Source organism: Babylonia areolata, chromosome 4, assembly GCF_041734735.1.
Source record: "Babylonia areolata isolate BAREFJ2019XMU chromosome 4, ASM4173473v1, whole genome shotgun sequence".
In the NCBI taxonomy this organism is placed as follows: Eukaryota; Metazoa; Mollusca; class Gastropoda; order Neogastropoda; family Buccinidae; genus Babylonia; species Babylonia areolata.
In genome coordinates this window covers 1,019,034-1,045,586 of record NC_134879.1, presented here as the reverse complement: position 1 = coordinate 1,045,586, position 26,553 = coordinate 1,019,034, and the positions used below count along the sequence as shown (strand labels likewise).

At 41.0% G+C, this 26,553-nt stretch overlaps 2 protein-coding genes across 2 annotated transcripts; one reads left to right on the top strand and one right to left on the bottom strand.

Annotated features, from left to right (window-relative positions):
- The first annotated feature begins 4,181 nt into the window (after positions 1-4,181).
- LOC143281510 (uncharacterized) lies at positions 4,182-10,749 on the top strand. The gene is made up of 2 exons (XM_076586722.1): positions 4,182-4,360; positions 8,657-10,749. The coding sequence occupies exons 1-2, from the start codon at positions 4,271-4,273 to the stop codon at positions 9,083-9,085; spliced, it is 519 nt and encodes a 172-aa protein (XP_076442837.1). The 5' UTR covers positions 4,182-4,270; the 3' UTR covers positions 9,086-10,749.
- Positions 10,750-12,164: 1,415 nt separating this feature from the next.
- Positions 12,165-26,531, bottom strand: LOC143280766 (copper chaperone for superoxide dismutase-like). The gene is made up of 7 exons (XM_076585439.1): positions 26,477-26,531; positions 24,666-24,738; positions 24,074-24,208; positions 21,099-21,282; positions 18,896-18,932; positions 14,209-14,351; positions 12,165-13,566 (listed from the first exon to the last, which is right to left on the bottom strand). Exons 1-7 carry the CDS (start codon positions 26,492-26,494, stop codon positions 13,425-13,427), a joined length of 732 nt encoding a protein of 243 aa, XP_076441554.1. The 5' UTR covers positions 26,495-26,531; the 3' UTR covers positions 12,165-13,424.
- Between the last annotated feature and the right edge of the window lie 22 nt (positions 26,532-26,553).

Sequence of the window (26,553 nt, the reverse complement as noted above, 5' to 3'; positions counted from 1 at the left end):
TTGAGGAAAGATAGCTATGTCCTCTCGTTACCCAATGATCGTCTATACCATAGATATTGAGGAAAGATAGCTATGTCCTATCGTTACCCAATGATCGTCTATACCATAGATATTGAAGAAGGATAGCCATATCTTCTCGTTACCCAATGTTCGTCTATGCCATAGATATTGAGGGAAGGATAGTTATGTCCTCTCATTACCCACTGTTTCCTTTATCATAGATATTGAGGAAGGATAGTTATGTCCTCTCATTACCCACTGTTTCCTTTATCATAGACATGAAGGGGGAAATATCCTTGTTCTTCCGTTACCCACTGTTCGTCTTTGCCGAAATCCAGTCTCATATAAACGGTCAATCGTTGCTTCTGGTTGTCTCCCTTCCATACTGTCAACAAGCGGGAGACCCATCGCCACGAGGAGATGACACACTCTCCCTTCCATAATGTCAACAAGCGGGAGACCCGTGGCCACGTGGAGATGACACACTCTCCCTTCCATAATGTCAACAAGCGGGAGACCCGTGGCCACGTGGAGATGACACACTCTCCCTTCCATAATGTCAACAAGCGGGAGACCCGTGGCCACGTGGAGATGACACACTCTCCCTTCCATACTGTCAACAAGCGGGAGACTCCATGGCCACGTGGAGATGACACACTCTCCCTTCCATACTGTCAACAAGCGGGAGACCCGTGGCCACGTGGAGATGACACACTCTCCCTTCCATACTGTCAACAAGCGGGAGACTCCATGGCCACGAGGAGATGAAATATAATTTCCCTTTTTCATTTCTTTCTTTCTTTCGTTCTATCTTTTTATCTAATACTCTTTTCTTCAACCTTTCGTTTCATTTTTTTTCCTCTGTTTCCATTTGTCTTTGTTCCCCCCATTCTGCTTTTGTTTCCCCCATTTTGTCTTTGTTTCCCCCATTCTTTGTCTCCCCCCCCCTTCTGTCTTTGTTTCTCCTATTCTGTCTTTGTTTCCCCCATTCTGCCTTTGTTTCCCCCATTCTGTCTTTGTTTCTCCTATTCTGTCTTTGTTTCCCCCATTCTGTCTTTGTTTCTCCTATTCTGTCTTTGTCCCACCCCCCTTCTGTCTTTGTTTCCCCCATTTTGTCTTTGTTTCCCCCATTCTTTGTCCCCCCCATTCTGTCTTTGTTTCCCCCATTCTGCCTTTGTTTCCCCCATTCTGCCTTTGTTTCCCCCATTCTGTCTTTGTTTCTCCTATTCTGTCTTTGTTTCCCCCATTCTGTCTTTGTTTCTCCTATTCTGTCTTTGTCCCACCCCCCTTCTGTCTTTGTTTCCCCCATTTTGTCTTTGTTTCCCCCATTCTTTGTCACCCCCCCCTTCTGTCTTTGTTTCCCCCATTCTGCCTTTGTTTCCCCCATTCTGTCTTTGTTTCTGTCTTTGTTTCCCCCATTCTGTCTTTGTTCCCCCATTCTGTCTTTGTTTCTGTCTTTGTTTCCCCCATTCTGCCTTTGTTTCCCCCATTCTGTCTTTGTTTCCCCCATTCTGTCTTTGTTCCCCCATTCTGTCTTTGTTTCTGTCTTTGTTTCCCCCATTCTGTCTTTGTTTCTGTCTTTGTTTCCCCCATTCTGCCTTTCCTTGCTCCTGACCTTCATTCTTCAAGGCTTCGTGTTGCCAACTGCACGACCCGCATTATCATCCCACAGTTTCACCGGACACTGTTGGAGGACTCAGATCAACAAAGTGCACCGGAGTGCAATATTACAACAAATAAAGAAAGAATTTGGGGAAAGAAAGAGGCGAAGAAAAAGAGATGAAAAATGAAGCCACGATGGTGAACCCCAGTGATATATTATACCTATTTTCTTTCAGTGACGTTCAAGACTTCTCCTTCTCCCCTCCCTGTCTTATGCCTGCCTCAGCTACACGAACTATTTTGTATTTGTATTTTGTATTTCTTTTTATCACAACAGATTTCTCTGTGTGAAATTTGGGTTGCTCTCCCCAGGGAGAGCGCGTCGCTATACTACAGCGCCACCCATTTTTTTGTATTTTTTCCTGCGTACATTTTTTTTTCCCTATCAAAGTGGATTTTTCTACAGAATTTTGCCAGGAACAACCCTTTTGTTGCCGTGGGTTCTTTTACGTGCGCTAAGTGCATGCTGCACACGGGACCTCGGTTTATCGTCTCATCCGAATGACTAGCGTCCAGACCACCACTCAAGGTCTAGTGGAGGGGGAGAAAATATCGGCGGCTGAGCCGTGATTCGAACCAGCGCGCTCAGATTCTCTCGCTTCCTAGGCGGACGCGTTACCTCTAGGCCATCACTCCACATAAAGGTCAACTCACTGGACAGCAGGTAAAAAGAAAAGGAAAAGGAAAAAAAAAGTTCCATCTGACATCAGGAGCTAAAACCAACCCCTCCTGTCATGTTCTATCGCTCCAGGTGTGTCCTCTTCAAGGCACGGCAGCCAATTAATGCCACACCAGAACCTAACTTTTATCACTCACAACACTGGGCTTTTCTGTTGCTCATAATAGAACGGTATTGCCTGTTTGGGGGGGGGGGGGGGGGAGAAAGCTTCCCATGTGAGCAAACATCTATGATAAGGGAATATCGGAAGGTGGGGGTGGGTTGTGGGGGGGGGGGGGGGGGGGGTAAAGGAAGAATGGAGAAGTTTAGAAGTGAATTCGTGTTTGCGGGAAACTGTCCGCAATATATATGTGGGTTTTTTTTTTCTCAAGGCCTGACTAAGCGCGTTGGGTTACGCTGCTGGTCAGGCATCTGCTTGGTAGATGTGGTGTAGCGTATATGGATTTGTCCGAACGCAGTGACGCCTCCTTGAGCTACTGAAACTGAAACTGTCCGCAATAAACATTAAAAAGCTGGTAGGCAGTTTGACAATGTTAACCAGTTTTCTGTCAATGATTTACATATTTGGTGTTAACGTGACTTTCACAGGAAATCACCCCAGTTGATATATAAATTTGTTATACTATCAATCATAAGGAGGCAAGACAGCCATAGCAGTGTTATAAATAACCTTCCTTTTTGAAACCCTGGGTAAAGGGTGGAGATTTTTACGATCTCCCAGGTCAACACATGTGCAGACCTGCTAGTGCCTGAACCCCCTTCGTGTGTATATGCAAGCAGAAGATCAAATACGCACGTTAAAGATCCTGTAATCCATGTCAGCGTTCGGTGGGTTATGGGAAACAAGAACATACCCAGCATGCACACCCCCGAAAGCGGAGTATGGCTGCCTACATGGCGGGGTAAAAACGGCCATACACGTAAAAGCCCACTCGTGTGCATACGAGTGAACGTGGGAGCTGCAGCCCACGAACGAAGAAGAAGAAGAAGAAACCCTGGGTCTCTGCAAATGGTGTGTCCGTTCAGCAGCAACAGTTATATATTATTTGTTTGTTTGTTTGTTCTTTATTATACGTCTGTTGTTGCCTCATTTGTCACAATAAGAAATATAAACTAATGACTATTACAGTGCAGTCGGTTGGCGTGAGAGAGAGTTCAGTTCATGAACACTCAAAATTCATCTGGAAAGGAACATACTTACCGAATCTTGTTTAAAAACATGTAAGATTTTGTAACTTTTTTTTTCTTCTTTTCAGTTCAGAGTTTAAATTGCAAGGACTAATCTGGGCGTAGGCAAATTCTTGGGATTTGTGTGTGTGTGTGTGTGTGTGTGTGTGTGTGTGTGTGTGTGTGAGAGAGAGAGAGAGAGAGAGAGAGAGAGAGAAGGCGGTGGATGAAGGAAGATGACCACTATGGTGTCAACGCTGTTTCCAGTGCAGCCCCACCTTGCCACAGGCAATGACTGTTCTATAAGTACCTGTATTACCTTTTCTTTTTTTTTTCTTGATTTCTATCGCCCTCACTGTCAACCCCGCCGCTCCCCTGACCATAATTTACCCAGAAACTTGTAACCATTGGGTAGACACTACTTCACTGCTTGAACTTTGTGAACCTAGATGTTTTATGTAAAATTCCAGCAAAGAACGGATGGAAAGCAATCCTTCAAAATAGTGCCAAGTCCCCCCCCCCCTCCCCCGCCCCCCACACCTCCCCTCCCACCTCCCTGTTGCGCAGACGTGGTGAGACCCGTAAGGAGAGATAAGCTTGATCCCCGCTCCCTCTCCCAATGAGCTTTTGGGGTCTGCCAGTGACGTCAAACAATGGGAGGCTATCCCTGTCTGACTGGCAGGGTTTGTCAGACGATAGTTTGTGAAATAGTCAGCAGGCGGCAAGACGGTTCTTAGCGCTCTCTTTCAAAACACAGTCACCATGAAGATCAACGTTGTTTTTTGTGTCATCGTCATTTGTTTCCTGCCAAGTATCGTATCCACAAAACCCAGCACAGCCAGTGCAGTTGAGGTAAGTTAAAAACGGACTCATGGAAAAGGGCTTTGTCCTGAAAAAAAAAAAAAATGACCATGGTAAGAGAAAGAAATAGTTACTGGGATGTTGTTGTTTTTATGATTAGGGGAACTTTGGATCCAAATATCAACGAGATAAGCTCCTCTTTGACCCTGTCTTTCATCTTCTAGTTTTTCTTCTTTTCCATTAAAATGCCCTATCCTTTTCACCCATAGTTTTGGCTTGCTTTCTTGGTTGTTTCTTACGGCATTATATGCTATTTCATTGTCACACGATTAGTTTAGCTACGGACTGGTGAGCTGCTTAGTGGCCATCCAGTTTTGATGATAATAATCATACGGTACTAAGTATACATAATGATATTAGATAAACACCTCCAGTTTTGATGATAATAATCATACGGTACTAAGTATACATTATGATATTAGATAAACACCTCCAGTTTTGATGATAATAATCATACGGTACTAAGTATACATTATGATATTAGATAAACACCTCCAGTTTTGATGATAATAATCATACGGTACTAAGTATACATTATGATATTAGATAAACACCTCCAGTTTTGATGATGATAATCATACGGTACTAAGTATACATTATGATATTAGATAAACACCTCAAAATATATACGTTGCCTTGCCTTTCAGCACTGCAATCCTCCGTGTGTGTTGGAGGGGGAGGGGAGGCTGAGGCGTATGTTTATGCTGTTTATTTATTTATTCATTTTATCTATCTATCTATCTATCTGTCTATCTATCTATCTATCCTATCTATCTGTCTATCTATTTACTTATTTATTTATCCATTTTATTGTCTATGTATTCCTTTATTCATTCATTTGAGGATGTGTAAATCCATGATACGAGTGGCTGTTTCTTTGGATTATAACACATATAGATTAGTGATTACAACGTTATCTAGTACCGTACAAAACACTCCTCCTCTTGCGTATGCACGCACACAGATGCACGCGCGCACGCATATATACATTCAGATGTACACTGTTAGATAATCTAGCTAGTGAGAGTGCGTAGATGATGCAATATAGAAGCAACAAACCATTTTTTACTGGCACAATTAAGCGTCAGTGTTGTGATGCAGTGGTAATGGTGGGATCTGTTTTCTTAATGGTGTTGGAATTGATAAGCACAATGTATACACACATTTGCGTTTCCACTTGGTAAAAACAACAACAACAACAACAAAACATCCCCAAAACAGAACAATCAACAAACATAAAAGTACAGTGTGATATCGTCCGTCACTTAGACGCAAACAGTTCGTGTGCGGTCGTTCGGAGCTAAAGCAAGATAACGTTGGTTCGAACTGTGACAAGACAAGACAAGACAAGACAAGACAGCGTGTTGTTTCGGGGAAACCTTTGGGAGTACATGAACATTTACATATTTCATGTAACGAATACAACGTATGAGCGACATTTAACACTGTGCTCACAGTTAATTAGATAAACAATGGTCATGTCAACTGATCGGTTAACTCGCTCAGTACGGCCAGTCCTCTCTTCTCCTCTACACAGACCCCTCGGATGTCCAGTGGCTGTCTGAATGACCCAACCTTTAGCTTCCGTCGTCAGAACTGTGGTATTCTTTGCCAACATTCACCTCTTCAGTATAAGAGCGTTCCGCTTGCAATATTTTGATGATGGTAATTGGGATGAAACGCTGTTAACGTCGTCTCTTTCGCCGTTCGTATGGAGAGAGTTAACCCTTTCACCGCCAAGCTCGCATTTATGCACAAGCGTGGTAGAGGACCCATGTCCCTGAAAGGTGACCATTCATTGGTCTGTTCCAGGAACCTACTGCTCTTAATGTTCGGTGGTAGGATAGGCCATATTTTCTATACATCGCAGGGGGAATCCCCAGCTGTTCTTAGCCACTGTCTTTTCTGTGTTTATATCACAAGGGAATTTTGTACTCTAAATTGACTGGCGGTGAAAGGGTTAATCAAGAGATACGTTTACTGATTTAGGATGGGGCGATGGATTTTCTGCCGCACAACACAGGTGTTGACAGAGCGGTGTGGGTGCTCAACGAATATGATACATTAAAATGTTTATGGGGTCAGATGTCACGTGGTATTCTCCCCTTTCTTTCCCCCCTTTGTTCATTTTGAAGGATATAGTTTATTCCGTTACCTCGTCAGTCACTTTATAGTTGGTGAGATAATGAAGGATATAGTTTATTCCGTTACTTCGTCAGTCACTTTATAGTTGGTGAGATAATGGAGGATATAGTTTATTCCGTTACCTCGTCAGTCACTTTATAGTTGGTGAGATAATGTAGGATATAGTTTATTCCGTTACCTCGTCAGTCACTTTATAGTTGAGATAATGAAGGATATAGTTTATTCCGTTACCTCGTCAGTCACTTTATAGTTGGTGAGATAATGAAGGATATAGTTTATTCCGTTACCTCGTCAGTCACTTTATAGTTGGTGAGATAATGAAGGATATAGTTTATTCCGTTACCTCGTCAGTCACTTTATAGTTGGTGAGACAGTGAAGGATATAGTTTATTCCGTTACCTCGTCAGTCACTTTATAGTTGGTGAGATAATGAAGGATATAGTTTATTCCGTTACCTCGTCAGTCACTTTATAGTTGATGAGATAATGAAGGATATAGTTTATTCCGTTACCTCGTCAGTCACTTTATAGTTGGTGAGATAATCAAGGATATAGTTTATTTCTTTACCTCGACAGTCACTTTATAGTTGATGAGATAATGAAGGATATAGTTTATTCCGTTACCTCGTCAGTCACTTTATAGTTGAGATAATTATTGGTTAGTTACTTAGATACTTATATACATCGTTTTTTGTCACTGTTTCTTGTTGTGGTTGTTGCTTTTCATCTATTTTGCATCGAACAAGGCGATTTTAATTTGCATTGTTTTTGGTCACGCAGCTTCAAATATTCTTGCAACTCTGTTAACTCAACGCTAATTATATATTATTCAAAGAGGTAAACGTCTGCTCTTAGCAAACAGTATATATTTCAGTATACAGCGAATTAAAAAAATATATATATGTATATTTCAAAAATGACAATAGAAATGTAGCATTACGTAAAATGCTGAACAATGCCACAGACACATACAATCATACACAGGACGACATATGTACTGATTATGAGAGAGACAAGACAAGATAAGACAAGACAAGACAAATTCTTTATTTCGAGGATAATAGATAAGCACCGGTGTGCTTTTTTACATCCAGTCCCCGCCCTGAATAGGGTCTACACAACACAATATTTAATAAAATGAAAGCATGGTGTTAGTAGAGATACATAACAGAGGGAAAAAATATATACATAAATCAAAACAAAACAACCACACCCACACAAACACACACACACAAACGAACACACACAAACGAAAACACACACACACACACACACACACACACACACACACCCACACCCACACACATGGCATACAGGCACTAGCATGGTGTTAGTAAAATGCATAGGAAAATGAACAAAATGAAAGAAACACACACCGCACTACACATCAGAATGGGGGATAGAGGGTGATGAGAGAGAGAGGAAGGGGGTGGGTTGCACAATCACACACCATAGATACTGCGATAGACAGACAGATCGATAGATATGAGAGAGACATGCAGCCAGCCACCAGCCAGCCAAACATAGACAGGAACAAACGGATATCTTGATAGATACATTATGCGAGAGGGAAAGAGGCCGACCAACAGACAAACAGATAGAGACCGACAGACAGACAAACAGGTAGAGACTCGGACCGACAGACAGACAGAGACCGACAGACAGACAAACAGATAGAGACCGACAGACAGACAAACAGATAGAGACCGACAGACAGACAAACAGATAGAGACCGACAGACAGACAAACAGGGACCGACAGACAAACAGATAGAGACCGACAGACAGACAGACAAACAGATAGAGACCGACAGACAGACAGACAAACAGATAGAGACCGACAGACAGACAGACAAACAGATAGAGACCGACAGACAGACAAACAGGGACCGACAGACAAACAGATAGAGACCGACAGACAAACAGATAGAGACCGACAGACAGACAAACAGGTAGAGACTCGGACCGACAGACAGACAGAGACAGAAAGAGGCAAGAGGAAAGGTTCTCACAGCCAAAAAAAAAACAAACCCAAAACAAACAAACAAAACAAAACCAACAAAAAACAAAACGACAACAAAACCGAAACTCAGCCAAACCGGCAGCCCCCATTTTCTCTGCTTCCAACTGTTGCATGCATGCAGTGCCCTACCGAACTGAACACGTGCCGCTGTCTGTACGGGAACGCCGACGGTGCAGAGGACCACCGGACCCTGGGTCTGGCAGCGGCCACAGGAGCTCTGGGAGGAGTTCTGGCCACGGGTGCCGCCTTCGCCGCCTACCTCCATTTCCGCAGCCTGGGAGGAGGGGGAGGGGGAGGTCTCAAAGGGGGGAGTCCAGGGGCTGGAGTTGGGAGCGAAGACCTTCCCGGACCAGGCAACAGTTCCCCGCCCTTCCCACGCTCCCAGCGAGTTGACTCTGTGGCCAGCAGCAGCGCCGATTCTGTGGACAGTCACAGCCCTTTGACCCAGCAGGACAAACTGACCCAGGAATCACGGTTCCGCCCCAACACCGGTTCCAGCAACGTCACCAACATTTACCGGCACGCCAGAGTGTGGCCTGGGCGTTTTTGATGGTTTTGTTTTGTTGTTGTTGTTGTTGTTTGCATCTGTGCGCACATCTTCTGAATCAGTTCCTGAAGGGTGGCATTGAAATTGTCTGTGTCCGTAACCCATGTCACTCAACCAAGAAGTGTCCACAGCTTTCGTTTCTGAGCCCAGTCCTGTATGACACTCATGTATAAAAATTCCCTTTGAGACAATGTCCTTTGAGACAATGTCATGAACTGAAGATGATGTAGCACGTTTTCTGTTGTGGTAGAAATGTCCCGATTCGTGTATTGACTAGTCGCATCCTCATCTTCATAGCATTTCGGAAATAATTGGAAATTGAATCATACGATGCCCGTACAAAAGAAGAGGCAAAGAAGTGGGTATAAACTGGACACGCACAATCCTTCCAATGCATTTCTAGGTGGTTTGTTGTTGTTGTTGTTTTTCCCCCAAGGACAAAACACCTTTCAATTTGTTTTTTCGATTAGCCTTTACATTTTACAAGTTTGTACTTGCACCAAAGAAAATTCCCTAGATTTGCATCGCGTACCGCGCCAAAGGCTACATCTTTTAGTCCTTGGCCCAGCTCAGCTACTTCCACACAAAAATAATAGGAAAACCCGTCCACAACTGTTTGCGCAAGTCCGCTGACAAACAAAAAGAAACCAGACCAAAGCCCAACTTCGTTACAGATGCAACAATGACTTCGGCAATATCTAATGATACGTAGGTCATTGCTGATCGAGCCCTGACACTGATGCCCAATTGATACAATGGATCAAAGGCCTTTTGAGGTCAGTTTTATATGGGACACGTCAAAGATAAAGCGTGTTCATCACATAATGAACACGTGTTTTCTGAATGAATGTAGAGCTTACAAGCGGTCAATTACTGCCCTACATTCATTTATCTTTTTTCGAAAATACAAACTGCTTTTTCGAAGAAAAAATACTTTTTCATTTTCGAATTTTCTTCCAAAGCAAAGCAATGCACAAGAATGATAAATGTCAATGAAGGAAACAAAACGGACAGTTTTCTTCTCCAAAGTTTACCACCCCCTCCCTTCCAAGCCCCCACTGATTTGAAAAAGAATAATTACATGTCAAGATTTTTCGTGGACAGTTCTTAAAACTATGCAATGATCTAGGAAAATGCCACTCAAAATAAAAGGAAATTTTCTATCTAAAATTACGTTTAAATAACATACTTACCGTGACCCAACTAGTGCAGACTCCGGCAGGGGTCTGACATTCCTGTCCTGTGCAAACTACTATCCGCCTATGCGGAGAAAATGAGAGGACTACGCCACTCAAAATAAAACCAGTTTTCAAAAAGGAACTTCATTTTCTGAAGTGTTGTCATTGTACCCTGGTGGTCAGGCTGCGTGCTGGCATATGGACTCAGCAGGAGAATAAAAGCAAACAAGAGAGGCAAGGCCTTCAAGACTCACTTGTGATAAATTAAGTCCCCTAGCATTAATTACAGAGTAATTTCCCTTTTTTACACCCTGCACCAAAACGTTTGCAAAATAAAAATTCCATGCTTAGCAAAAGAAGTTCCTGTTTCAATAAAAAATGATAATAATGACTCTTGTTGTTGTGTCAAAATAAGAGGTCAGTGCCAAGTTCAGAGAATACAAAAAATATAAATATAACAGTAAATGCAGTTTGCATATAATTAGGCTTCTTTATTTTTTTTTTTGTGCCCATCCCAGAGGTGCAATATTGTTTTAAACAAGACTGGAAAGAACTGAATTTTTCCTATTTTTATGCCAAATTTGGTGTCAACTGACAAAGTATTTGCAGAGAAAATGTCAATGTTAAAGTTTACCACGGACACGCACACACACACACACACAGACAACCGAACACTGGGTTAAAACATACTCACTTTGTTTACACAAGTGAGTCAAAAATCAAGACTGCTGATTTACGGTCTCGGGAGGACAAAAATATGTGCTTGCTTACATGTGTGCTGACATGTAAAACTCTCTTCCCAGTTCACTTTTAACAATACACTGCACTGGCCCTGACATGACAAGTGTCATCTTCACTCATACACTTCCCACATCACCACCCCTATCTCTATCTGGAGACGAACGCTCATCACGGCGCAATGATTTGGACACGCACATTGTGCGCTTACTGCACAGTATTATTCATAGGGAGATTTTTTTTCTTTTGCTTTTTACAAAAGTTTATATGATTTTTTTTTTTTTTATATCTCTTGACATAACTGGAATCTGAAGTTCATGTTTCATTCCAATATATATATATCTTAATACGTGATATCAGCTTGATAAAAATGTGTATACATGTATCATTCCAAGGATATAATAAATGTGTGGGCCAATTTAATTTTGCTGTCTAATGTTAAAAAGGCATTGTGTGTTAATTAACTGTTTGATTTCTGTCAGTCTATATAGCTCACATTTACATTATTTTGGTCAGTTGATAACTTTGCTCCGTTAATGCAGAATTTAAGGTACATTGTATTCTGCCTGGTCAAATTGTAACATTTCTCCAGTTGCTGGTTGGTTTATTTTTTTTCATCTGATTGCTTTTTTTCAAATATTAAGGAAGCACTTTTCTTACATTGAGATATGCCACAAAACTGATTGTATTGTTTATGCTATCAAATTTCACTTTGAGTTTAAAATCAGTAAAGTTTGACATAAAACATATTTACAAAGATCTTGTCCAGAATGGTTGTGGTCACAGAAAAAATACTACGATTCCCATAGTCATATTCTTCTACAGGAACTTAGGTCTTCCTTTCAAAATAAAGAGGCAATAAAAAAAAATCAACAGATAATGCTGTTTGAATCGCTGCTGACAATGAATCTTTATATTTCTGACTGTGTGAGCACATGGTTCATCTTCATCTTGCTCTTTCAACCTACGTGTGTGTGTGAGTTCATCTTCTCTTTCTCACTCTCTGTGCATGCAGTGTGTGTGTGTGTGCGCTCGTGTGTGTACATCATTATTATTCTGAGTATAAGAACACCAGAAAAGCTTTACATCTAAATCTTTGTTGTTCTCAGAAAAGGAACGCCAGAAAAGATTCACTGAGCAGAATTATCAACATGCACAAACACAACAATAGTTCCAGATTTTATTTCAAATTTGGCATAAATCTCTTGAAATGACAATGTCAGATTTTTTTTTTTCATGCAAGATTTGTTTGTTCATGGACTGCAACTCCTACAAACACTTGTATGTACATGATTGGGCTTTTATGTGTATGACTGTTTTTACCCCGCCATGTAGGCAGCAGTACTCCGTTTTCATGGGTGTGCATGAAGAGTATGTTCTTGTTTCCATAGCCCACTGAACACTGACATGGATTACAGGATCTTCTGCTTGCATATACATATGAAGGGGGTTCAGGCACGTGCAGGTCTGCACATATGTTGACCTGGGAGATCGGAGAAATCTCCACCCTTTACCCATCAGACACCATTACCGACGATCAAATTAGGGACCCTCAGATTGAAAGTCCAACACTTGAACCACTCAGCTATTGCATCCATCTTTCATGCAATACAAATGTGAACAGAATTCCATTCATCATACCGCATGGTTTGGTTTTTAGAAAACTGGATTTTAATACACATTCTGTAATTACAATTATGATTCAACAAAAAATTGAACAAGAAAGTCAGACACCTAACATTTTTCAAATTTTGTTATGAACATCAATTATCCAATCACCAACAAAGCTCAATCATGAACATCAACAGCATAGATCAGTATTCCTTCAACTGATCTGAACATAAAATTTAACAAAAAAACCCCTCTTAATTCATCAAAAGGGCATTCTGTGGGCATATTATAGATGCAATCATGAATATTATATTATTGCCCGTGAAGGTAAATAAAAGACAAAATGTGACTGAAGCATACTTGACTGAAATAAGTTTTCTCCAATGGAACTTTTCCCCCTGAACTTGTAAATACCTTATATAATCTTATTAAGATAATTAAATATTCCCCACAAAATATAATTCTGCTTAATAAGATTGCTGCTTAATAATAATAATAATCATGAAACAGTATTTTCAGACAGAGAATCGAAAAAAACGAAAACAGAAACTGGAATTGCATCATGATCAGCCTCCTTCAACCATGAACACAATTAACAGACTGAACTTTCTTTTTCAACCACAAATACAACCAATGGACCCAAACTTTCTCTTTCAATTACAAATACAACCAATGGACCCAAACTTTCTCTTTCAGTCGCAAATAAAACCAGCTCATCAAACTCTCTTTCAATAACAAATACAACCAATGGATCAAAGCTTTCTTTTTCAACCACGGACACAGCGAGCTGATTGTTGGAAGAGAAAAATGTTTGGCTACAGCTGAGAGTAGCTGGACCGGCCTTCCCCTACCAGGGGCCTGTTCCTCTCCTCCCAGATGGACACACCGTCGCACGTACACAGCCGCTTGGAGTTCTGGAACAGCCCCGAGGACCGGGCGATGATGCCACACACCAGCCTGCACAGAAACAGGGCTGTACTGTTAATGACACTTTTTCATCCTGTTTACCCTGGTGTGCATCCTTCTTTTATTGCATTCACGTTGGAGTTCATCTTTCTGTTATAACATTAACTCACTCAGTACGGCCAGTCCTCTCTTCTCCTCTACACAGACCCCTCAGATGTCCAGTGGGTGTCTGAATGACCCAACCTTTAGCTTCCGTCGTCAGAATTGTGGTATTCTTTGTCAAGATTCATGTCTTCAGTATATGAGCCTTCCGCTTGCAAGATTTTGATGATGGTAATTGGGGTGAAATGCTGTTAATGTCGTCTCTTTCGCCGTTCGTATGGAGAGAGTTAACAATGGCAAACATATACACTTTTTTTTCTTTTTTTTTTACATTTATGTTGATGTACACTTTTCTGTTATGACATTTACATTAGTGTACATATTTCTTCTAGATAAGTAAGTAAAAATAAATAATAGATTTGTATAGCATCTGAGTTAAAATACTGATCTGTGTCAGTAATGCCATTTAGGAAACAAAAAAATAGTCAAATACCCCAAAATTTATGCAATTTTTTTTAACCAATCGATAAAAGTCAATCAATAACCCCTTAAAAAAAGAAAAGAAAAAAAAAAAGAAATCTGAAGAGTGACCTGGTGTCCGTGCTGGGCTGTGACCCCTGATGGATGATGACTGACCGTCCAATCAGATCCCACACTTTGAGCTTGTCATTGTCGAAGCGGAACATGGCTCGTCCATCGCTCCCCACATCTAGTTCTGACAGCAGTCCCTGGGCCTGTGGGGTTGATAGTTTGCCATGCTCTTATGATGAGACTGATCGCTGATCATGCCATCACAATGATATGGACTGTTTATCATGCTCTTATGATGAGACTGATCGCTAATCATGCTATAATGAGACAGACTGTTTATCATGCTCTTATGATGAGACTGATCACTAATCATGCTATCATAATGATATGGACTGTTTATCATGCTCTTATGATGAGACTGATCACTAATCATGCTATCATAATGAGACGGACTGTTTATCATGCTCTTATGATGAGACTGATCACTAATCATGCTATCATAATGATATGGACTGTTTATCATGCTCTTATGATGAGACTGATCACTAATCATGCTATAATGAGACGGACTGTTTACCATGCTCTTGTGATGAGACTGATCGCTAATCATGCTATCATGAGACGGACTGTTTACCATGCTCTTATGATGAGACTGATCACTAATCATGCTATAATGAGACGGACTGTTTACCATGCTCTTATGATGAGACTGATCACTAATCATGCTATCATGAGACGGACTGTTTACCATGCTCTTATGATGAGACTGATCACTAATCATGCTATCATGAGACGGACTGTTTACCATGCTCTTATGATGAGACTGATCACTAATCATGCTATAATGAGACGGACTGTTTACCATGCTCTTATGATGAGACTGATCACTAATCATGCTATAATGAGACAGACTGTTCATCATGCTCTTATGATGAGACTGATCACTAATCATGCTATCATGAGACGGACTGTTCATCATGCTCTTATGATGAGACTGATCACTAATCATGCTATCATGAGACGGACTGTTTATCATGCTCTTATGATGAGACTGATCACTAATCATGCTATCATGAGACGGACTGTTCATCATGCTCTTATGATGAGACTGATCACTAATCATGCTATAATGAGACAGACTGTTTATCATGCTCTTATGATGAGACTGATCACTAATCATGCTATCATGAGACGGACTGTTCATCATGCTCTTATGATGAGACTGATCACTAATCATGCTATCATGAGACGGACTGTTCATCATGCTCTTATGATGAGACTGATCACTAATCATGCTATAATGAGACAGACTGTTTATCATGCTCTTATGATGAGACTGATCACTAATCATGCTATCATAATGAGATGGACTGTTTATCATGCTCTTATGATGAGAATGGTCACTAATCATGCTATAATGAGATGGACTGTTTATCATGCTCTTATGATGAGACTGATCGCTAATCATGCTATCATAATGAGACGGACTGTTTATCATGCTCTTATGATGAGAATGGTCGCTAATCATGCTATCATAATGAGACGGACTGTTTATCATGCTCTTATGATGAGACTGATCACTAATCATGCTATCATAATGAGACGGACTGTTTATCATGCTCTTATGATGAGACTGATCATCACTGTTTACCATGCTCTGACAATGAGACTGATCATTTACCATGCTATTACAACTGTCAACTTATCTGATATCATAACTACCATCCTACATTATTATCTTTTCTGATACCTTTATTGTCATATCTGAAGAAACTGTTATCCATGCTATCATAAACAACATCCTTTTTGAAGAGACTGATTGTTTAACATGCTATCACAACTATCATCTTATTGATTACCATGTCACAATTATCATCCTATATGATCAGACTGATTAGTTACCATGCTATCATAACTATCATCTTATCTAAAGGGATTGTACATTTACTTTACTATCATAACTATCACCTTATCTGATGATACCTATCATTAATACAATCATAACTATCACCTTATCTGATGATACCTATCATTAATACAATCATAACTATCACCTTATCTGATGAGACCTATCATTAATACAATCATAACTATCACCTTAGCTGATGAGACCTATCATTAATACAATCATAACTATCACCTTATCTGATGAGACCTATCATTAATACAATCATAACTATCACCTTAGCTGATGAGACCTATCATTAATACAATCATAACTATCACCTTATCTGATGAGACCTATCATTAATACAATCGTAACTATCCTCTTATCTGATGAGACCTATCATTAATACAATCATAACTATCACCTTATCTGATGATACCTATCATTAATACAATCATAACTATCACCTTATCTGATGAGACCTATCATTAATACAATCATAACTATCACCTTATCTGATGAGACATTGTTAACAATCATAACTGATGAGACTGATCGTTTAGTTAAGAGACTGATCGTCTACCACTATCAAACCATCTGAGACAGACCATTAACCACACTACTATAAATATCATCTCATTTGATGAGACTGATCATTCATCACACTTTCAGAACTATCATTCTATCTGATGAGACTTATGACTGATCATGCTATGGTATTCATCATCCTACTGGATAAGATTGAGCATTGGTAATGCTACTGATAACTAAAATAAGTTACAACAAACAATAAGCTACAAATCCTCATGGTCCAAAAGACTCTTTTACCGCAATTATAGATGGTCTGAGACTATGGCCTTCAGATGGTCACCCTAATGCTGCATAAGCTAATCAAAACCTGCAATGTTACCCACATGTAAAGTGCAGGTATATTGTTTAGTCATTATCCTCTAGGTTTCTCTACCAAGAAGTGGTACACATGCATCACTCTCAAACAGTCAAAGACATGTCGCTTGCATTTTCATTGAAACAGCAATGAAGAGATAGGATGTGAGGGGAAACAATGACTTCAGTCACTGTCATTTATATGCAATTGAAAAACATGTATTTCAACATAACTGCATTTGTGTAGCATTCACCAGCCGTCAAACGAAACTAACGAAAATAATCACACTCCTGAGCACGATTTAAGCTGTTAGCTTGTTGTTGCTCCGCTGACTATGTTTACATGTTAGGCCCAACACTCGGCTTATATCACAGATTGACAAGTTTACATTTGGGCCAACACCAAGTGAGATCTGTATTATCAATGGTTTCTCCAGTCAATGGGAAATCATTTACAGCTTAGTCTTTTGTGAAGGACTATGACTCTCAAACTAGGAGGCAAAATTGCACTGGCTCTTTGTGCTGCAGCCTTGTGGGCTAGTTGGCCTTTGGGAACCATCCCAACGCCGACTGTCCTAAAACCCTCTTGGCCGAAACAGTGGGGATGTAACTTGGGCAAGACACTCTCCACTATAATCAAATTCTAGCCCAAATAGTCGGAACAGCAGTTGCCTCCTCTGCTGATCTGATGGTCATAGTCGGACACGACTGACTATCATACATGTTTACATGTATAACATGTTTACTGAATAAAGATCTGCTTAAACCAAGTGAGGGGGAGGGAAGGGGGCACTTCTGACAGGCAAAGGGAAACAACTTTTTCTTTGAAGCCAATATTCCAAGCATCATTCTCAAACCATGATATATCACTTTCACTCTTTTCAGTAGTTGTTCAAAAAAAAAAATTACATATGTGTTCAAGAAAATTTTGTATAATGTCCAAGGGACCAAGGAAGCACATCCTTTCTATTTTCATAACATCAGGGATGCAATAGCCGAATGGTTAAAGCGCTGGACTTTCAATCTGAGGGTCCTGGGTTCGAATCTCGGTGCACCTGGTGGGTAAAGGGTGGAGATTTTTCCGATCTCCCAGGTCAACATATGTGCAGACCTGCTAGTGCCTGAACCCCCTTCGTGTGTATGCGCACGCAGAAGATCAAATACGCACGTTAAAGATCCTGTAATCCATGTCAGCATTTGGTGGGTTATGGAAACAAGAATATACCCAGCATGCACACCCCCAAAAACGGAGTATGGCTTCCTACATGGTGGGGTAAATAAAAAACAAACAAACGGTCATACACGTAAAATGTTACATGTCTGTCTGAGTGTGTATGTGAACATGCCTGAAATCTGATTGAATGACACAGGAAACGAATGATGAGTGCCCAGTGGCAGCCGTCAGTCGGCTCTACCCAGGTAGGCAGCCTGTGGTGCAAATGACCCCGTGTATGTAAAGCGCTTAGAGCTTGGTCTCTGACCAAGGATAGGCGCTATAGAAGTATCCACATCAATCAATCAATGTATATCTATGCAATACCAGAAGCCTTGTTACCATATTCTTCAGCTTTTCTCTAACTTGTCAGACTGTTCTCCAGGCTGTTAGCTGTTAGATACACATGTATGTTAAAATGTATGTATGCAGCGTGTGTGTGTGTGTGTGTGTGTGTGTGTATGTAGTCACATTTTGGTGTGTGTATGTAACATAGATAAGATGTTTTATGTTAGCAAAAGCGTTTTTGTAAAGCACCTAGAGCACATTTCTGGATAGTGTGCTATATAAGTATCCATTATTATTATTATTATTATTATTATTATATATATATATATTTATATCTGTCTATCTATATCTATCTATATATACATCTATCTATCTTTATCTATATACACGTACACACACACACACACACAGAAAGAGAGAGACATATAGATAGACAGACTGAGACAGAAACACAAACCATGAAAGGATCTTACTTTGTCAGTCAAGCCAGCTCCAAGGACCTCCCCACAGCTGTGCAAAAACAGAGTCAAGTCAGATGTCAATGCTTTATGGAAACTTGGTCTGGGAAGACTGACACCAACACATTTTCACTGTACCTCCGCCATTTAATGGTGACATCCATTTTTGACTCACTTGTGTAAACAAAGTGAGTCTATGTTTTAACCCGGTGTTCGGTTGTCTCTGTGTGTGTGTGTGTGTGTGTGTGTGTCCGTGTGTCTGTGTGTTTGTGGTAAACTTTAACATTGACATTTTCTCTGCAATTACTTTGTCAGTCGATACCAAATTTGGCATTAAAATAGGAAAAATTCAGTTCTTTCCAATCATCTTGTTTAAAACAAATTCACCTCTGGGATGGGCACAAAAAAATTTAAAAAAGAAGCCTAATTATATGCAAACTGCATTTACTGTTATATTTATATTTTTTGTATTCTCTAAACTTGGCACTTCGACCTCTTATTCTGACACAACAACAAGAGGAGTCATTACTATCATTTTTTGTTCAAACAGGAACTTCTTTTGCTAAGCATGGAATTTTTATTTATTTTGCAAACGTTTTGGTGCAGGTAGTAAAAAAGGGAAAGTACTCTGTAATTAATGCTAGGGGACTTAATTTATCACAAGTGAGTCTTGAAGGCCTTGCCTCTCTTGTTAAAATTTGACTCCACAACAAGCAGGGAACAGAGAGAGAGAGAGACGAGACGAGACAAGACAAGACAAGACAAGCCAAGACAATACACTTTATTTTCAAAAATAGAAGATTAGAACTAGTGTGCTTTTTTCATCCAGTCCACACCATAAGGTAGAGTCTACACTATCTAATACTAAATGACACTGTCATAAGCATGCTGGTCATAAAATATATCATTAAAAAAAAAAAAATGACGACAAAAACGAAAGGAAAGACTATAAGAACTATATAAGAGATAGTCTAACAGAAACTGGGAACTCGGCTTTTTCCACTACTCAGACACTGTCTTACGACCTGTGGTGTTGGTAACAACAAAACAAACGTCACATGTTGACTTTTGTTGTGAAAACATTTTGCATACTTTTTTTTTATGCTAGCAGGTAACTTTGAGTCCATAGATAAGAAACCCCAAGAAGCAGGAAGTAATAAAATAAAAGAAACCATTCACCTTCACAGTCGTCCACATCAAGATGGGGTTGCCCCTAAGACTTGTTATTGGCTAAACCATCAATATATGCACACAAAACTAGGCTTGCACCAATACCGAATAATTCTAGAGGAAGAAGTGGCCATGTTCAACCGTTTTCACCTGAAAGGCTTGACAGCTGAGTGCTAATAGCCAAGTGGTTAAAGCGTTGGACTTTCAATCTGAGGGTCCCGGGTTCGAATCACGGTGACGGCGCCTGGTGGGTAAAGGGTGGTGATTTTTACGATCCCCCAGGTCAACATATGTGCAGACCTGCTAGTGCCTGAACCCCCTTCGTGTGTAAATGCATGCAGAAGATCAAATACGCACGTTAAAGATCCTGTAATCCATGTCAGCGTTCGGTGGGTTATGGAAACAAGAACATACCCAGCATGCACACCCCCGAAAGCGGAGTATGGCTGCCTACATGGCGGGGTAAAAACGGTCATGCACGTAAAAGCCCACTCGTGTACATGCGAATGAACGTGGGAGTTGCAGCCCACGAACGCAGAAGAAGAAGAAGAAGAAGAGTGCTAAGAAGTCAGGTTTTCAGTGTGAGGCTTCAGTGTTCAAATCCTGGTTGTGGCTGGCACCTGATGGGTTCTGGGATGCACAGGATTTTTCAAGTCTCCAGAATCAAAGAAATCCGACAACCTGCCAGTGCCTAAACCTTCTACATCTATGTTGTAATGTTCACACACAGCAGATCAAATAGGTTAAAGTTCCTGTAGTTCATGTCAGCATTCAGTGGGTTATGGTAACAGGAATAACATCGCCCAGCACGCACACTCCCCAAAACAGAATAAAAGGCTGCTTAAATAGCAGGATAAAAATGGTCACACACACATACATCAAAGCCCACCTGCAGATATACAATGCAAATGCAGGAGTCACAGACAATGGACATTGAAGAATAAGACTGAAGACAGAAGAAGAAATAAGACTGCAGACAGAAGAAGAAATAAGACTGCAGACAGAAGAAGAAATAAGACTGAAGGCAAGAGGAGGAGAAGACTCTCACCTGGCGCAGCCCTCAGAAACATCTCCTTTCTCATGTACGCACAATGCATGGCGTCCAGGGGGCAAACCGTCCACTGTGCCCTCAAAGATGCACTTGTCCTTGGAGACCTGGGCCATTCGCACCACACCCTTCACCGCCTGACTCCCGATGGACATGGCAGCTACTGCTGCACCCCACTGGCTTTCTGTGTAGGTTTGGAAAACAAGACGACTGTATCATTTGAAGTAGAACTGGTGTCAACTGAGCATAGTTGCCAAAAAGGAAATTATCTATCTAAAATTACGTTTAAATAACATACTTACCGTGACCCAACTAGTGCAGACTCCGGCAGGGGTCTGACATTCCGGTCCTGTGCAAACTACTATCCGCCTATGCGGAGAAAACGAAACTACAGCCGATAACCTCCCGGAAGTAGGTAACCTCCCCTTTATCCCCCTGGCTAGCGCCCTCTTTTCCCGGCAGCCATCATGACTCCTGTTCCTGTGCTCTTCATACGGCTACAAGTCTTTTTGAATCAGCTTGAGAATTCGTGATCTTTTCATTTCAGATACTGTTGCCATGTCCCCTTCATCTTGATCATAGAACAACTAAGCATGACCCAAAAGTGATTGTGTGCGATGATTTTTATAACTGTAGTTCTTGAGCAGATTCCACTGTCAATGTTTACACACTGATATATTATTTTGGAAATCTTACACACTGAACTGCATATCCCTTTTTTGTGATCAGCTGACAATTAAAAAATATTCCAAAATAACAGTGTTCACTGAACCCCAACTTACACCAACTATACACAAACATAAATACATAAAAACATGTTGTTTTTTTAAGAAAAAAAACACACGACTCCTGTGGCCCTGAATAGCTCCAAAGGGCGACTCAATGATCTGAATATCTGAATGTAGCCTGCCAAAAAAAACCCACAACAGAACAAGAACATAAGTGACGTATCACAAAGTAACTGGTTGCTTGATGCAGCAACACATTGTCCCAAAGCTATACTCTTCCTTGCAAACAGAAACTGGACATGCAATCAAAGTTTGACACAAGTTTAATAGGAAATTTTCTATCTAAAATTACGTTTAAATAACATACTTACCGTGACCCAATTAGTGCAGACTCCGGCAGGGGTCTGACATTCCTGTCCTGTGCAAACTACTATCCGCCTATGCGGAGAAAACAAAACTACGGCTGATAACCTCCCGGAAGTAGGTAACCACCCCTTTGTCCCGCTGGCTAGCACCCTCTTTTTCCGGCAGCCATCATGACTCCTGTTCCTGTGCTCTTCATACGGCTAAGTTTTTTTTCCTATTTTCTGTCTGTCTGTCAATTCTCTGGCGTTCTTGTTTGTTGTCAAATTAGGTCACATAATTATGTAGCTCGATTGGGGGTTTAATATACTTTTTTAATTCTAACCCCCCACCCACCACTGCCCCCTCAACTTATGCACATACATACCACACACATTTCAGCCACCTATCAACATAATCTCCTCCACTAACAAACACACATAAAGATAACCATGCATACTTACAAACACCTCTGCACACATGACCTCGTGGCAATGCATCTGACCAGAAGTGAGTGTCTGGAGGTTTGATTCCCATATGTGGACTGGGATTTTTACTCTCCCCACCACTAGACCTTGTGTGGTAGTCAGTGTGCTGGTCTATCAGATGAAACAATAAACCTTCTCCCCACCACTAGACCTTGTGTGGTAGTCAGTGTGCTGGTCTATCAGATGAAACAATAAACCAAGGTCCTGTGTAAACCATGCACTTGACGCATGTTAAACTAAAAGAACTCACCAAAAAAAAAAGACAAAGAAAATGCTTGTCCATGGCAAATTCTATAGAAAAATCCACTTTGACAGTCAAACAAGTACACCTGTTGACAGGAAGGAAAAAAAAAAAGAATAAAAAGGGTGTCGATGCCCATAAGGTGATGTGCTCTCCCAGGGGAAAGCAGCTTGAATTTCCCAAAAGTAATACAAAATGGCAACAATTAAGACAATGTAATACAGCACAACAAAACACACACACACACACATCAAGCGTAGTCACAGCAGTAATCACTGACCCTCACAGCAGTAATCAGTAATCACTGACCCTCACAGCAGTAATCACTGACCCTCACAGCAGTAATCAGTAATCACTGACCCTCACAGCAGTAATCACTGACCCTCACAGCAGTAATCAGTAATCACTGACCCTCACAGCAGTAATCACTGACCCTCACAGCAGTAATCACTGACCCTGACAGCAGTAATCACTGACCCTCACAGCAGTAATCAGTAATCACTGACCCTCACAGCAGTAATCACTGACCCTGACAGCAGTAATCAGTAATCACTGACCCTGACAGCAGTAATCAGTAATCACTGACCCTCACAGCAGTAATCACTGACCCTCACAGCAGTAATCACTGACCCTCACAGCAGTAATCAGTAATCACTGACCCTGACAGCAGTAATCAGTAATCACTGACCCTCACAGCAGTAATCACTGACCCTCACAGCAGTAATCAGTAATCACTGACCCTCACAGCAGTAATCACTGACCCTCACAGCAGTAATCAGTAATCACTGACCCTCACAGCAGTAATCAGTAATCACTGACCCTCACAGCAGTAATCAGTAATCACTGACCCTCACAGCAGTAATCACTGACCCTCACAGCAGTAATCAGTAATCACTGACCCTCACAGTAGTAATCACTGACCCTCACAGCAGTAATCAGTAATCACTGACCCTCACAGCAGTAATCACTGACCCTCACAGCAGTAATCAGTAATCACTGACCCTCACAGCAGTAATCACTGACCCTCACAGCAGTAATCAGTAATCACTGACCCTCACAGCAGTAATCAGTAATCACTGACCCTCACAGCAGTAATCACTGACCCTCACAGCAGTAATCAGTAATCACTGACCCTCACAGCAGTAATCACTGACCCTCACAGCAGTAACCACTGACCCTCTGAGCCTCCCATCCCCAGCAGCACAGCCAGCCGTCCTGTGGACTCGATGACAGACTTGACCTCCTCTGAAGGCAGGGTGCTCTCCACAACCACCTGACCCGTGTCCAGCTGCACATCCTTCAGCTCAATGCCTGCACATGCCCACACACACATACATATGCATGCGTGCACACACACACATATACACAAACATAAATGCACACCTCACTGACATACAAATGAACACACACACACACAAATGCACACACACGCATCAAATATTTCACTTAAAGTAAAAAAATAAAATAAAAGTGAAGAAACACACACATACACTTAAAGACATAAATTACTTCAACATACAAAGACTCACATACAGACACACATGCATACATGAATATGCATGTACACACACATGCACACATACATGTACACACAAACATGCAGACACACAACAATCAAGAAAGACTTGAAGTCATTTAAGTTAACAGTATCACTATTAGTAGCTCAAAATGTACACACACACACAACACCACACACACACTTTTTTCCCCCCGACATTCTGGCACATTTCTGATTCCTGTACACACATTGCATGATCTCAACACTCACCTGGCTTTTCTTTTATAACTTTGCTGACAGCATCTACGCAAGCCTGGCATGTCATCTGTACAGCAAACTCCAACTGAAACCACCATGAAGAAATGAAAAAAAAGAAAATCAAGTTGGTTTAAATAACTATTCCAAGTTCAAACTACAGCGCAAAAGCTCTTCAAGAGAGGAGTTATCAGAAGAATATGGGACACATCATACAAAAGCAAAAATAAACAAACAAAAAAATGCATACAAAACAGACAAGACAGAAAATGGGCAGACGTAATCTTAAGATCTGTCAGATCATTTGATGGATAGAGAGATGCAGACTGTTAGGCAAACAGGCAAATGCCATGCAATAAACAGACTTTGACCACTGCCCTGCAGATACCATCAAAAACTAGAACAAATGCCCAAGATAATGATTAATATCCTGGCAAAAAAACAACAAAAACAAAACAAAACAAACACTTTCTGGGCAAAGAGGATGGGCCTTACTGACAACATGATCTTATCTGTGGATTTTCTTATTTTGTCCACAGTATTCCAAGGGCAAAAGGAAAAATACAAACAGTACAGAAAGACAGATAATATACACTTATAATAATTATGTATGCATACATACATTGCTGTAGGATACTCTATCACATCACTTTGTATCTGTCCTGGAGATGCTCATGTGCATGGAAAAAAAGAATATTCATGGCCCTCTTTTTCTCCCACACCCGGCCCTCTTTTTTGTTGTTGCATTTTTCTAAAACCAGCAATGATTGAAACTGTATCTACACAAGGAGTTTGTTGTACATTAAAAAACAAACAAAAAAAAAACCAACCAACCAACCAAACAAAAAACAACAAAAACTGTATCTATGACCTCACACAAGTGTGTGTGTGAGTGTGTGTATTTGTGTGTGTGTACTGTGTGTGTGTGTGAGTGTGTGTGTATTTGTGTGTGTGTACTAGACGTCTTAGCTCGCTGAGCCCTGTGGAAGGATGCATGGCCTAAAGAGTGGGATTGGTTTGTGCGCACTGGTCTTCACTTTAAATCTTCGCAGCGCAGGCGGGATCTCAAGTTTACCCCTCCAGTGACCAGCCAACCTTCACGTGCGCCAGCTGTTCCCGACAATGCAAGTCCAAGATTGGCCTGTACAGCCATCAGAAGGCTTGCCTCACCCGGACTAGACCTTCTTCCCAGTGATCTTCGGATACGAAGAAACTGCCATCATTCACTGTGTGTGTGTGTGTATTTGTGTGTGTGTACTGTGTGTGTGTGCAAGCTCAGGGTCAGGGGGTGGGGATGAAGGGAGCGTGTTCATTCTTTAAATACTATTTTTTTGATTAAACAACAACAAAAAACAAACAACGTTGTACATAGTTGGGGGGGGGGGGGGGGGGGGGGAAGAAGTGCATACATCAAGTAACTTATAGTGTGAAATGTCATTGCATGCATACATGTCAGATGTAAACATCTTTACTATCATGTCAATCCAGACTCAGTGTGTAAACAACTCTACAGTAAAGTGTCAAAATGTGAAAAATCTTAAGAAATACAGTGGTAATGAGGTGGGACTGGGCCCACTATGCAAAGAACAGCAGATCAATCTACAACAGCGCAAAGTTCATGTGCTTCTCAGTCAAGCAGAAGCGACAGCAGTCGACTGCTCCTGCGTTCAAGTCCAAAATGAACGGACAGAATGTGCAATGTGTTTGAGTGCCAAACAATAGAATAGACGTGAAAAGCAGGAGACTTCTTTAAGTTTCATGTAATACAGTCTGAATGAAAAGGCTCCAAGAGCAACTGTTTTGAGTCTACAACCAGCTCTGCACACCTTCGTGGGAGTCGCCATGTTGCCAAATAAGTATGTTACGTCATCAATTTGTGAGCACAAGAAAAGTCGCGATGCCA

Bases quoted from the DNA above. Each gene is read 5' to 3' on its own strand.
- LOC143281510 (XM_076586722.1), top strand. From the start codon at position 4,271: ATGAAGATCAACGTTGTTTTTTGTGTCATCGTCATTTGTTTCCTGCCA. The intron at 4,361-8,656 runs GTAAGTTAAAAA...GCATGCATGCAG, and splicing joins GCACAGCCAGTGCAGTTGAG to TGCCCTACCGAACTGAACAC.
- LOC143280766 (XM_076585439.1), bottom strand. The intron at 21,283-24,073 runs GTCAGTGGTTAC...AAACCTACACAG, and splicing joins GGGGATGGGAGGCTCAGAGG to AAAGCCAGTGGGGTGCAGCA. The intron at 13,567-14,208 runs GTCACTCTTCAG...GTTTCTGTGCAG, and splicing joins CAGCCCAGCACGGACACCAG to GCTGGTGTGTGGCATCATCG.